We start from the raw sequence: 14,172 nt of genomic DNA, 5'->3' as shown, positions 1-14,172 counted from the left end.
TTTTATTTTTATTTAATTTAATTAGATAATAATTAATTTTTACGGTTGGAATCAATCCAAACCTGGACGTAAAACCAATTTCTATGGTTGGAATCAATCAAAATCTGAACGTAAAATCAATTTCTACGGTTGGAATTAAAAGGAACCTGGACGTAAAATTGAAATTTACGGCTAGGTTGACGAAAGGAAAATTTAGTAACTAAACCTAGACGTAAAATTGAAAATTACGGTTGGAATTCAACTAAACCTAGACGTAAATTGAAAATTACGGTTGAAATTCAACTAAACCTGGACGTAAAATCACTTCTGTGGTTGGAATTAAAAGAAAACTGGACGTAAGATCGGATTTTACGGTTGGAACTAAAAGAAACCTGGACGTAAAATGAGCTTCTACGGTTGGAAACTAATCCAAACCTGGACGTTAAACTACATGCAAATAAAATTTTACGGTTGAAATTAATCCTAACCTGGACGTAAAATCGCTTCTACGGTGTTTAAGTTTTAACTTAGTTAAAGGGTAAGCTAGACATTTTGTATATGTGTTAGGATATCCCATAACTATTTTTTTGGACATTAAGAATCCAAGTGAAGCTCCTCTATTGGAGTGTGACGCCCCAATAATAGCCTTCATAGTATAACCCCTATAACATGATAGCGTCAGTACCGGTAAAATTTATCAATTTATCGCGATATTAGATAATCCCATAAATTAATAATTATTAATTTATCAAAATATTTTTATAGTTCTTACGAAAAATAATCAACAAAATGAACCAATACACCTTATTCCATTGCAAATTGTTTCCGTCATTGTAAGATTCGTTCAATGGATGACACCGCATCAAAGTATCCAAGTAAAGCATTAGATAATGAAGAAACTAGAGAATTGCAAAATTTGATCAATGAATTGAGTTATCACAGTGGAATGGATGTTGAATTTCTTTTAAATTTCCCTCAAAAGGCTATTATTTCAATTTTGTTGACTGAGGAAGAAATAATTGAGAGTGTCATGGGAAAAGACGAAAGTGTTGATGGGGAAGTCGAAGATGAAAGTGTAGTTATACAGCCACCTTCCAAAGCTGCAAAGATATTGAATAGGTTTTTATTGCATCAGGAAACGACAACACAAAAAACTTTTCTAATGTTAAGAAAAATCCAAGATGAAATTCAATGTGACTCCTACTAATCTTACTGTATCACAATAATGTTTTCTTACTAAATGGTGAAACTGTTGATACATATTTACCCAATGTATCAATTTTTATTTAAAAAAAGAAACGATAATTATATTTATTTACGATTTCTTTGTTAGTTAGTGGCATTATTGATCTTTGTTTTGGTATTTGTGGGAGCACCATGTACCAATTGGTTAGAACTTACAATAATGGATGACAAGCCTTGTTTATGAAGACGAGGAAGGTTTAGTTTAATATACAAGTAGAGCAATGTCAAATCTTAATAACGTCTTGTAGACGAGACGACCTCGGCCCTCGGGAGCTAATAAAGTTTTCAAACAAAATCATTGGTCGTCGAGCCTGATAACGTTACTCATGAAAAATGTTCAGAGAAATTTTTTAATGGAGGTTGATAAATGAGGTGAGGTAGCTTCCAAGGCACTAAAAGGTGTTGGACAAGACCCTCTTGCTTCCATCAAAAGCACCACAACAACCGGAAAAAGATAATTTCGCAATTCTACATCCTCTTCGCTGCCTTGTCCAACAAGAGCTGGCAAGAACAAAATTTTATAGTCAGACAGCAAAAACAAAATGCAGAGCAAAAAGAAGTAACAAGATCTGTAATTCTGGAAGATATTTTCAATTAAAAATGGCCGCCACTACACACATTTTTCACATAAAGATTTGTCAGAACTAGCAGTAGAGTGTTTTAAGCCCTAAAATAATACAACTGGAAGAATTATTACAAATCAAAAGTTAAAGGGAAACAAAAAAAATAAAATTAATATTACAACCTCTGGAAACTACTAGTAGATTTACCACCACTTTACCCAATTCAAGGCTTCCCCTACAAAAAATCTGCAGAAGTGTTTCTGTTTTTCGTTGTGTTTGTTTGTCTATGAATTGTTTTGAATCAGAGTTCTAAATTCCACCTGAGGATGTTCTGTTTACTCTTTGTGCACCCAATTTCGGGGCAGCGGGTTTGGCTCCACGACCTCTTCCAAGAGACAATGGCTTGGCCCTGGTAGTTGGTGGAGGAGCAGCAATGGATGCCCATGGATCGTCATCGTCAGGTTTTGTTGATGATGCTGATGCCAATGATGATGTTGATGCCGTTGACCTCATGTTTAAGGATTTTGATGCTGATGCCGTTGACCTCGGGGCAGGAGCAGCAATGGATCCCCATAAGTCATCATCTTCATCCTTGGCTGCCCTCACTGTGCTCTTTGGTTTCACACTTGTAACTGAATGACAACCAAGAATCCAAGCTTAATAAGAAAAGGTAAAGGTAGAATGCCTTCTCCTTTTTGTTCTTGAAGCAGGAGATAGAGGCGAAGCTGAGATTCCTTTGGTCACGTTTAGGTAAAGAAGCAGGTCTTACAGCAAAATTTAAAATTTGCTTGCTTGACAAAATGATTCGAAATTCACATCCAACACTCATACACAAAAGATGATTTTACCTTGTGATTTTGGTTGCACAATGGGTCTTTTCTGAGCAGCTTGAATGTTGGCAAAGGCTGCAGGTTTTGGCTCCTCAACTGGTTCAACATCATCCCATATGTCTTTTTCTTCTTTGTCTTGCTCTTCAAAAATACCATTTTCAATTTCTCCCCAACCATCAGTTGATGTTGGAGATGATGGGACGGGTAAATCAGCTGAATCAGTAGTAAAAGTTGGATAGGCCGGCATTGCATCCGGAGGATTCACCACTACACAGTCACAAGAAAACAAACTCGGTAAATGAAAACAATGTTCTACTAATAAACCAATGAAAAAAATGCATCTACTAATAAAGCCATCAGGATCTATGAATAGTAACAATTTCAGAATTTCTATGTTACAAGTCCCACATCCATCACCAACTAATCGCACCACATATTTCTGTGCTCACTCTAGTCAGGAATGTAAAACCAGGTACAAAGGCTGTTTCATATCTGATTTTAGTTTCCCGAATTTACGAAAACTTACGTAAGTTGCAACTTCAGAAACACCGAGTACAAAGAGTATGTTACCAAGTCCACTTCAATTAAAAGCATAGGGTCAAACAGCTTGGATGCCATATTGTCAATGGAATAGTAAGATAAGAAAACTAAGTAATCGAGACACAAACCTGAGCTTGCATTTGAGGCTGCTGCAGTAAGTTGGCCGCTTGATTCTGCTGATGCAACTGGTGCGTGGTCAGCTTTACCCTTGATTGTCAACGAGCTCATCGCCCATCTGCATTGCAATCAGTGTATCACATTTCAGCTACAACATATAGTGAACTTTTATGGTATCAATTCACACCAGTCTACAGGAAGTCCTCAAGAGAATTTGGTCACTGTCATCTGGTAATAACTCGAAAGGCCAAGTTGACTTACCCGAGTAAACCTGCATTTCCAGCAGATGTTCCCATGCTTGAAGTTCCAGTAGTATCTCCACTATTAATCTGCTCAAAATATTAAGTCTTACTGTTATCTGACAGATAAGAGAACCATTACCAAAACCAAAGACGCTAACAACCATTATAGTACCTGCAAGCTAAGTTATATAAGGCGCCCTGGGCGCTCGCCTAGGCACATGAGTCGCCCAGGGGGCGCCTAGCAAAAAAAAGGCACAAAGGCGCCAAGAGATGACCAATTTTTTTTTCCTGGGGGCCCAGGGAGCCTAGGCGCTTGGCGAGGCAATGGGCTTGGCGCCTCGCCCAGCGCCTAATACAACATAGCTTGCAAGTGTAAATAAATAGATCAAAGCAGCAAGAGTAGAGATCAATACCTTTTCATCATGCAGCTTTACAATCTGTAAAAACAGGTCAACAGCTTGAAATGCTTTTGATCGAACATCACTGTGTAGGAGAAATAATAGGATTTTTTAACCTCCTCCGAATTGAGTACAGCCAAAATTTCGCTTATCAGGGGAATGGAAAAAAAGGTTATTTGAGCTTACCTATCAGGATCAATGGTAAGTACAACAATGTTCGGCAAGATACGGGTTGCAATCTCCATTGTGTCATAATATGAACTTGTGGCACATAAAGCCATGATACCTTCAGCAATACAAATTTCATAAGAATTTAGCTCAAGGAAATAATAGTACAGAACATTATGAAACATATAAAAGTCATTACACGATATTACCAACAATTCTCAAGACAGAATTGTAAGCTTATATGCAGTTGCTGAATCCTTGCTATTAAAACATTCATTTCATTACATGTATGTGTAGAATTATTACTTGTGATCCAGAGCTAGGTTGGATGCTAAGGGGTTTATTACCTGCTCCACGTGCGGGCGAGAAATTATCACGTAGTGCACGTACTGTAAATGCATTAATCAAGACTCGTTTCCTTGTCTGCATTATTATTAAACCCAATGTTAAGATTAAAAGCTCCAACTGCTCACTGGAAGACATATATGACATTCAACCTAACTACTACCGAATGTATAGTGTGATCCTCCCAGAATGATGACATTTCATATTTATAAAATAAGATTCACCTAAACAAAAAATAATCAAGCACGGAGAATCAAAATAACTGAAAGTGATACCGTAGAACTGTGAAATAAAACAGATTAGGGCATCAAGAATCTGACCCCATCATTAAGATGGCTGGCAATGTTCCCCAATAGAATTGTTGTGTTTGTTCTAATAGCTGCTTCTTCATCCACCTGTATGACTAGCAAATTGTAAACTACAAGAAAGACTAACCTAAGATATAGTAAAGAGAAGCAATCTTAACTTACTATATCATTGATAACACAACCATGAGGAGTTAGCGGTTTACCTGCAACTTCGATAGATACTTCAGCAATGATCCCGCAATAGTTCGCTGAGACAGCTGCAATTTCATGCCAAACAAAAAGTGTCAATTTTGCAGTCGACTATAAGTACGACTGTAGGAGAGTGTTAAGCAAGTAAACTCGGTGAAACGTTTAGCAGATTTCAGTTGATAACCCTTATAGCTAAGCAGTACGTATATAGTCAAATTATACCATTAGACTAATCGTGCACTACTTCATTCCAACAAGAAAATAAGTAGTAGATTGTATCCATACCTTGGGTGCCAAGATGAGCATTGACTTAAGTGTCAGTTCCCGAAGAATAGCGGATGTATCGGAAAACCCAGTGGCAACATGAGGATAAACCTAATGTCAAGCAATATTAGGCCCACTTATTTCCAATCAGATGGAACAATATTAATATGTATCTATTAAAATAATATTTCCCATTAGCTATTAGAGTAACTGTTAAAATTTGACAACGTACTTGTTCATCTACAACTTGAGAAGATAATGACTCTCCAAACTGATCGATATGTTGTAGAAGGCCTACTCTAATAGCACGGTCATTTGAGGCAAATAGTTTCACAACAGTTGGCAATATCTGTGAACAAAGTAGGAATACTCAGAACCATCAACAGTATAAACACAGAACAGAAACATAGAAGGTAAAAGGAGAGGTGAATTTTGTTAATAAAGAATCATAGAATGCAAGGGTCGCTGAAAGAAAATGACCTTAGCAGTGAATTCTTCAGGAGACAACCATGAAGCCATTTTCAATAAAGCAGTCAAGGCAGGAGCAGCAGCTGAACCAAATTCTAGCGCAGATGCTAGTAGAGGCAGTAACTGTAATAGCATATGATATAAGCATGGCTTAAAGACTGAAAATTGACAAGAAAATGCCAGAAACGTCTAAAAAAGCACAAGGTTCAGGTGAATATGTGGAGTGTAAGACCTTTTTCAAAACAATTGGGCGAGGAAGTTGCTCAGCCAAGTTTGGAAGTTTACGGAAGAAGGTATCTTTCTCAACACTATCTTTCAAACTCAAGATTTCCATGAATTGGATTGTCTCCACCAGCCTATTCTGAAAATACTCTGACAAAACACACATGCTGGTATATCAGTACTGAGTCTGAGTGGAAAAAAGCAAAGACATGCAAGTCACAAGAATAAGAAAAAAAAATCGATAAATCTTCAAAGAATCAAACACATAGATTATCTAAACCTCAACTATGAAAAGAGGGACTTGCTCAAACATGTACTAGGATTGAAGAAAGAAAGGATGCACACTCAAAACATCAAACTTACCACTGTTCTCAATAAGCTTTGAAGTATTCAATCTGCGAGGGGGCATTGAACTCAAGAGCTTCTGGTAATCTGGAAGTAGAGACTGTGAGACAAGAAAAAGGATAAATGCAAATGGACTGAAAGTTTATCAATGGAGAGAAAAACAGTGCGCTAATATAAATAAATACAAAAAACTAAACATCTGTGTGCATGCATGACTTGGACAACTCATAATGTAAACTTTATGCCTTAGTTAGATGTCTTTTTCTTATCTAGGCAAACAAACTAGATTTCAATAAAGGAAAAAGAACTACTATACAATACCAAAAGGAAGATGGTTTGAGCGAAAAATGTATCCATTGTACCTTCAAGGAGTTTCTTTCTATTTTTCTAATTTAGATGCTGGTATACAAATTACCTAAATTTTCAGTTGGAAGTAAAAAAATCTTTAAGCAAATATCACTTCTTCAATCAGGATGGGTGGCGTTATATTCTTATATTATGGTCCTGATTATTTTGGGCACGCAATACAGGTCTGACTTAATGCCAATATCATTAGAAGAGATACTTGATGACCTTATAACAAAATTTTGAGCCTTAATGAACACATGTCACAACGAATGCTATATCCTACATAAAGACAACATTATAGGCTAGAAAGCAATTAGGTCGAATATACATACCAGGGTCATATGATGATTAAATTAACACAACATATATATAGTTCAAATGTGTGCTCACCTTTGGAATAGATGAGGTGTTGCGCAGCTCTTCCGTTTTGGCCAATTTCATACCAGAGAAAAGCTCATAAATAAGACAACCTAGCACATCGATTAACACATGACACCAACAAAATTGCATCAGTATGGATATAATCAGGTCATATGTCTGAAAACAAAAATCTTAATATCCAGAAAGCTCATAGATTAAACAATAACCAGTGAAGCCTACGACAGAATACTTGTCCTCTTTTTCGATGTGTTTGGTATTCAAAAGCAAACAGCAAAGAAATAAAAACAAGAAGGATCAACTGAAAACTTACCCAATCCCCAAGAATCAATGGCATAAGGCGGTGATTTTCGGATTGCTGCCCAATCAGATTTTGTCAATTCCATCGGTTTGTACTGTGCTCCGACTAGCCACTCGTATTGCTGCACGTGTATTCTTTAGTGAGAAACCAATAGAAGGAGAAAACAACAGCTCCCAATAAAAATTGAGATTGCATAACAGACCATGATGGCGGACAACTTGTGCACCTAGAGAAGCAACCATTGAAAAACATAAAGCACTTAAGAATTACCAGCATTGGTCCAGTAGACCCTTCATTATTTCCATCAAACTCAGATAGCACGTCAAAAGCATGCAGTTTCCAGTCCAACGTAGGAGTCGCAACAACACTTGCCAAGCATACATTACCATGAACCTGTAACAGTCAGAGGAGAGCAAATAAGCAAATAGATTCCAACAAGTGTTTCAAAATAGTGAGATACCAAGATTTATACTAAAATAAGAAATCGGGCACACAAATTTAATGAGTACATGTGCTAGATAAATGCAATTCCTTAACCACTGTGTTTTGGTCAGGGTTGTAAGATGATCAACGAGAACAATATATATGAACAGAATAACAAGTAAAGGCTCTTACTAGTTTGCAGTCGTTGTTCAAAAAGCTCACAGCCTTAGATATCTGGCGCAGTCCCCATGCATAATACTCATCCCTGCCACCAAAATTGTTGTAACGCACAAGTCAATCAATATACTAGTAGCTAGGATCACAACAAAGAACTGAAGAGGATGAGAACAAACTAAAAGTATCAGAAATGCAGATCCAATTAAAACTAAAAAGAATTCTGCAGTGCTGCGGCACTTTTTTTCCTAAAGGAACATGCTAAGGCACTTATAAGCTGTAAAATAAATAAAAGCATCTGGACAAACTTCATAGGCAAAACGCAAAAGTTTATAACATGAAAATAATAGAATCATTAACCAACCAACAACTGTATCTATACATATCCCGCCCCCTCAGAGTTCTTCCGAGCAGTTATTTTAAATAACACTCAAACATTAGAAAATAACTCTGTAGTTACAGAAGAAGCTAAAAAATCCTGGTATGCATACCTCTGAGTACCTTCAAGGCCTAGTTCCTTAATCTTCTCAGAGAGTGGCATGACAGGCTCTGTAACAATGTAGATAGTATGCTTTGGAGTAGCACCATCAAATATCTCAGCCTCTGTGCTGTGAAGAAATGATAAGATATTTGGATGCCTGACCTGCAAATGAACCCACAAATATACTCGAATTAATCGACTAGCTAGTGACCATAATTTTTCCGTAGTACATGTGACTATATATTACCGTTCGTAGACGTTTGACACCATTACGACCAGCAGCTAAATGTCCATCTTGAGCATTACTCCCTGTAAGTGAAAATATCGACACCAAGGAACCATCGTCCTGGTAGACCAACAATCACAAACAAGTTAGCAGAAAAAAAACAGTCAATGCAAGAGTTTATTGTTTCACTAATGCTGACCGAAACCAAATCATGAGAATTCAAAATTCCACATAATCTGAAATGTTAACTTCAGATAAGAATCAATTTCTTTGCTATGTCAATAATTAGTTAATACATATCCCAGAATCAAACTTATCATCTTAACACGGCACTAATGCCAATTCATAATTTTCCAATTATGATCAAAATACTAATTATAACACACTGTAAACTAGAATTTCATAAAAATGAAACTCCCAAAATTGATATTCATAAACGAATTGCATGGAATTAGAGTGAGAATGACGAAGAAGAAGAAATAATACCTTGGAAGTACCGCGAGAGTGAGTCCATGAACCCCAAGCAGAAGAGTAAGGTTCGCCGATATTATAAGGTAGATCTTTCAATCCTGTACCAGATCCACCTACTACTCCTTTCAGAAACTTAAACATCTCTATTTCTCTGTACAATTAACAGTTACACACACAATCTCCTTCTTCTTCTTCAGAGAGAAAATCTCCCTCTGAATCTCCCTCTCGATCGATCTGTGTAAATGGGGAAAAAAATAAAAACACCGAAAAAGAAAACGACGAATAAATTGTTAATATACACCGCGTTCCACCGTGTTAAATTGCCTTCGTCTTGTGAGTTACTTGTTGGATCCGGGTCAAGCCCACAGAACAAGCCCATATGATGATCATCATCATCTCATCGTTGGTTCAAAATGAAATCAATTCAGACCTAGTGTGTGTCTCCAAAGTACAATACAACTTCTACTTGAGATTCTCATCTCCTCTACACTCTTCTGCACTTCAAGACTCCATTTCCATTCTTCTTCTTCATATCTCTTCAAACAGGAACAACAATGCCGTATGTGCCGCCACATCTAAGGAGCTCCTCATCTCAATCGTCTTCTTCGTCTTCTCAATCTACAACTGGAAACACTAAACCTTCTACAGAAACCCTAGATTCTTCTTCTGATCAGCAACAACAACATAAAACATGGAATTCCAGCAATAACAACAATAACTCCTCATCTTCTTCATTCAATGGCGCTCGTCGAACAACATCTTCTTCTTCTTCGTCGAATCTGCCTGTGTCTAAAACTATGGTTGTTCCTGAAGCGGTGTTTCATCAATGGAAACCATCAGAACGTGTTTCTCGTCTTCTACCTGAACAGGTAATTACGAATCATATACCTAAATCTCTTATTATTGATTTTTTTGATTTTTTTTTTTGTTGATTTGAGCTTTATTTTTTGAATTTCATTTTCGAAGATTTCAATCTATTACCTAAATTGACTGATTGTTGTTGTACATTCGGTAAACATTTGAGAATTGCAGTTTTAATTAGATTGTGCTTGTGTATTATTCACATTTTAGGGTTTATGTGTACCTTTACTGACTCAATGAGCTTTGATTGGAAATCCTTTTTTGTACTCACACTTTGTTATCTACATTCTCTGACTAGTACTGTGCTAATGTTGTACATTGAAATGATAGTTTACTGGCACATTCTAGGGGTTATGAAAGGAGACTCGATCGGTAATGTAGAACTATAACACGATGGTTAGTAATAGGTGAATGAAATTTTGGGGACTTTATGCATGCATGCTTTGATCAGTAAGTGGACCATGTATGTGGTCCCTAATTACCAATTCTATGTTTTATCGGCGATATTGTCATGTACCTTAAATTTGTTCCAGGAGCTACTACATAATGAAATGTTAGTAACCGCCATACAATGAAGGCTGTTTGTAGAGTTTTTATTCTCTTCCCTTGTATAGGTTTTGCTGTTACTTAATCACGAGTAAACAGACCGAACGAAGATAAGTTAAAGAGAAAAGGACACAAGAAAAAGGGTAATGTTCTATGAAGGAAATTTCCTGCAATATGTAAAAGATAATGAAATTTGTAGGTAATGACATACAGCCTGGATAAAGACCTATTGTAATCATATGGAATTTCTAGTTAGGGGGAAATCTTATAACATAGTTCACATGTAATTTCTAGTTCTAAGTTCAATGAGACTGACATACCACATTCTTCTGCAGATTGAAGAGGTTCGCTTACGTCTGAATGTTGATGTTACTGCTGCGCCAGATTCCGCTCCTGCACCTGCGCCAATTGAATCATTTACAGACATGGTACATTGTTTTCTTTTTTCTAGATACTACAAGACTGTGTCTGTGACCAAGATTCACATTTCTATAACTATGTGTAATGTCTTTTTCAGTGTTTGCATGAAAGTATCATGAAAGATATAGCATTTCACGAGTACACTAGACCAACCTCTATTCAGGCCCAAGCTATGCCAATTGCTCTTCAGGGAAGGGATCTTTTGGGTTGTGCCGAGACGGGGAGTGGGAAAACTGCTGCTTTTGCTATTCCAATGATCCAGGTTTTCTTTTGTTAGCCTCCCACCATCCATGCACATTTTGTTCCTTTTTTATTGCATTATGTTTATACATGTTTTGTTTTGCCTCTGCAGCATTGCTTAGCCCAGCCTTCTGTTCGGCGAGGTGATGGTCCTCTTGCATTAGTGTTGGCACCTACCAGAGAACTTGCCCAACAGATTGAGAAAGAGGTGAGGTTACTGGTTATTTACCACAGGATTAGAAATGTTTTAACAACTGGTACATTCGTCTTCTGAGTATTACAAAATGAAACTTGCTGTATCGTAAATAATTTTTCCAGGCAGTCTTTGCATTATCGTTATTATCTGTAACCATCACTTGAGCTTGTCACAATTTTAATTTTCTAACCCTTATGTAAACAAACTAAAGTCATTATTCTTGGGCTCGTCGTTATCTGAAACTTCACTTTTGCTCATTGAAAAGAACCATACAATTTTCTTCATATAATGTTTCTTGTTTCAACTGGGCTCAGTATTATTTGGCACTTTCTTGTCTCTCTAGGTAGACGATAATATGAGACGAGTACACCAAATTTCGTTCAGTTTGACTATTTTGAAGTCATTATACCTTATTACCTTTCTTATTTACTCGTCTGATTCTCTGTTGCTAAATGATTGTTGGATATTTTACCAGGTTAAGGCCTTTAGTAGATCTATGGAGTCTTTTAGAACTGCTATTGTTGTGGGCGGAACAAATATGGCAGAACAGGTAATTTCTTGTAGTTTAGGTATTCATGTCTTATGATTGTCGCTATTTTGCATTTCTTGGTTTAACTGAAGTATGGAGAAGAGAAAACTTCAAACATGTTGTGACCTTAGTGTATCTGTATTGGTTTTATATTTTCCAATCCTTAACGCTTTGTACCATGACAGAGGTCTGAGTTGCGGGCAGGAGTAAATATTGTGGTTGCCACACCTGGAAGATTTATCGACCATTTGCAACAGGGGAACACCTGTCTCTCTAGGATCTCATTCGTTGTTTTGGATGAGGCTGACAGAATGCTGGACATGGGGTTCGAGCCGCAGATAAGAGAGGTCTAGCTTCGTACTTGAACTCCCTACTTTCAGTGTTAAAATGTGTGTCTGCTTGTGTGTAATAGTACATAGTATTTATTGGTTGTTTTCTGGCTTTCAGGTGATGCGGAATCTTCCCGTAAAGCACCAAACATTGCTGTTTAGTGCAACTATGCCAGTTGAAATTGAAGCCCTTGCACAGGTATGCTACACTTGTGCGCATATGACCATGTGTAATAATTTTTCTTCCAAGGACAATCATTTGTGCTAATGAGCATGTGTAACAGGAGTACCTCACTGACCCAGTGCAAGTAAAGGTTGGAAAAGTAAGTAGCCCTACAGCAAATGTGTCTCAAATGCTGCAGAAGGTTCCGGAGAATGAGAAGGTTAGCAACATAGCTCATACTCACACTTTCGGTTATAGTGGCAAGTTTTTGCACGTTTTAATATACCATCACATATACGTTACTTTTTTTGATAAGAATTTACAAATGTATTGTTGCTGTTACATATGTTAAATTTGTTCTATATGGTTTTTTGGAAAAAGGTCGATCAGCTTCTGTCTTTGCTTGTGGAAGAGGCGGCTCAGGCTGATAGATCTGGTCATCCACTCCCGTTAACAATTGTTTTTGTTGAAAGGAAGGTAATGATGTTTTAGCATGATTGATGACTTCAACGTTTGAAGCGCCTATGAGATGCTGACAAGTTATGTTAATATCATCTTGTAGACTAGGTGTGATGAAGTTGCAGAAGCCCTGATAGCGCAAGGTCTGCACGCTGTTGCTCTTCATGGTGGCCGTAGCCAAAGTGAAAGAGAAGCTGCTCTACGCAATTTTCGAAATGGTTCTACTAATATTCTGGTATCTCATTCTCTTCTGGATCTGATTATGTTAAAAAATTGCTTAGTGTTTGTATTACACCCTGCAACGACTTAACTTCCAAACTCGCTGTGCAGGTCGCCACAGATGTTGCATCTCGTGGTTTAGATGTCACAGGAGTTGCTCATGTTATCAACCTTGATCTTCCCAAGGTATATTTTTCTTCTGCACTATGTACTATTATTCAATTTGTTCAGTTTTGTCCTTGTTTTCTTTCGTTAAATACCATGTCTGAGTTTTATTGTGTGTGTTGCGTCTATGTGGGCCATAGACGATGGAGGATTATGTGCACCGGATTGGAAGAACAGGGCGTGCAGGATCGACTGGACAGGCTACTTCATTTTACACAGATCGTGACATGGTCTTGTTCTGCTCTTCTACAGTTTCTTGTTGTATGTTTGTGTAGAGTTACTTGTATTGATTGTTCCTTTCTTCTTGTTTGTTGCATCTCATAGTTCCTCGTGGCCCATATTAAGAAAGCTATTTCAGATGCAGAATCTGGGAACTCGTTTGCATTTGCAACTGGCAAGGTATGCTTATCAGAAACATCTTTTAACCTTTTTTTTTTCTTTTGCCAAACCCTGATTGGCAGTCACATATTTTCTATCATATTATTTATTTTCAAAGTCTCTATTTGCGTTTTTTCTACAATTTCTTTCTGTCATCTAGTGATGGGTTTAAAAATTTGCATGGGCGATATTCTAGGTTGCAAGGCGGAAAGAAAAAGAGGCAGCAGCTGCACAGAAAGAAGCGAGGGTTGCATTATCAAAAATTTCCGTGACAGGTCCAACCTCAGTAAATGTAGAGGATAAGTACAAGTACATGCTTGCGCCTCCTTCAAGTACAAGGAAAGAGGGTGCCGCTGATGATGCTTGGGATGACTAATGAAGAAAGCTTCCCCATTCTGTACAACATATCAATCTGACTTAGGTAGCCATTAGCACCAGAGGAATTAAGTTGGCCCTCTTTCGAGACTGTTAAATGAGTCTATTATCTGTGGACCTGTGGTGGGTGTCCAAGTCGCAACCAAATTTGTAAAAGAAGTCATTTAAGCTTCTATTTGGAAGCAAGAAAATCATTACAAAAATCAATATTTTTAATTTTGGTCACCCCATGATTAGAGAAATATATCCTGATGAGTTAGTTCATGG

General features: G+C 37.3%; 2 protein-coding genes across 2 annotated transcripts; one reads left to right on the top strand and one right to left on the bottom strand.

The window, feature by feature from the left end:
• Positions 1-1,789: 1,789 nt before the first annotated feature.
• LOC113283636 (N-terminal kinase-like protein) lies at positions 1,790-9,264 on the bottom strand. Its single transcript, XM_026532966.1, has 21 exons — positions 9,041-9,264; positions 8,576-8,674; positions 8,339-8,490; positions 7,866-7,938; positions 7,521-7,643; positions 7,263-7,371; positions 6,962-7,041; positions 6,242-6,323; positions 5,889-6,028; positions 5,669-5,779; positions 5,421-5,537; positions 5,210-5,299; positions 4,939-4,992; positions 4,748-4,822; positions 4,430-4,505; positions 4,101-4,200; positions 3,930-3,999; positions 3,536-3,603; positions 3,286-3,392; positions 2,636-2,884; positions 1,790-2,419 (listed from the first exon to the last, which is right to left on the bottom strand). Exons 1-21 carry the CDS (start codon positions 9,164-9,166, stop codon positions 2,097-2,099), a joined length of 2,424 nt encoding a protein of 807 aa, XP_026388751.1. The 5' UTR covers positions 9,167-9,264; the 3' UTR covers positions 1,790-2,096.
• Positions 9,265-9,579: 315 nt separating this feature from the next.
• On the top strand, positions 9,580-14,169 carry LOC113283635 (DEAD-box ATP-dependent RNA helicase 20-like). Its single transcript, XM_026532965.1, has 14 exons — positions 9,580-9,894; positions 10,768-10,860; positions 10,950-11,114; positions 11,205-11,300; positions 11,764-11,838; positions 12,003-12,164; positions 12,265-12,345; positions 12,431-12,529; positions 12,691-12,786; positions 12,872-13,003; positions 13,099-13,173; positions 13,293-13,382; positions 13,477-13,551; positions 13,727-14,169. The coding sequence occupies exons 1-14, from the start codon at positions 9,580-9,582 to the stop codon at positions 13,904-13,906; spliced, it is 1,734 nt and encodes a 577-aa protein (XP_026388750.1). The 3' UTR covers positions 13,907-14,169.
• The last annotated feature ends 3 nt before the right edge of the window (positions 14,170-14,172 follow it).

Source organism: Papaver somniferum, chromosome 5 (assembly GCF_003573695.1).
Source record: "Papaver somniferum cultivar HN1 chromosome 5, ASM357369v1, whole genome shotgun sequence".
NCBI classification, from domain to species: Eukaryota; Viridiplantae; Streptophyta; class Magnoliopsida; order Ranunculales; family Papaveraceae; genus Papaver; species Papaver somniferum.
This window is presented reverse-complemented; position numbering and strand designations above follow the sequence as displayed.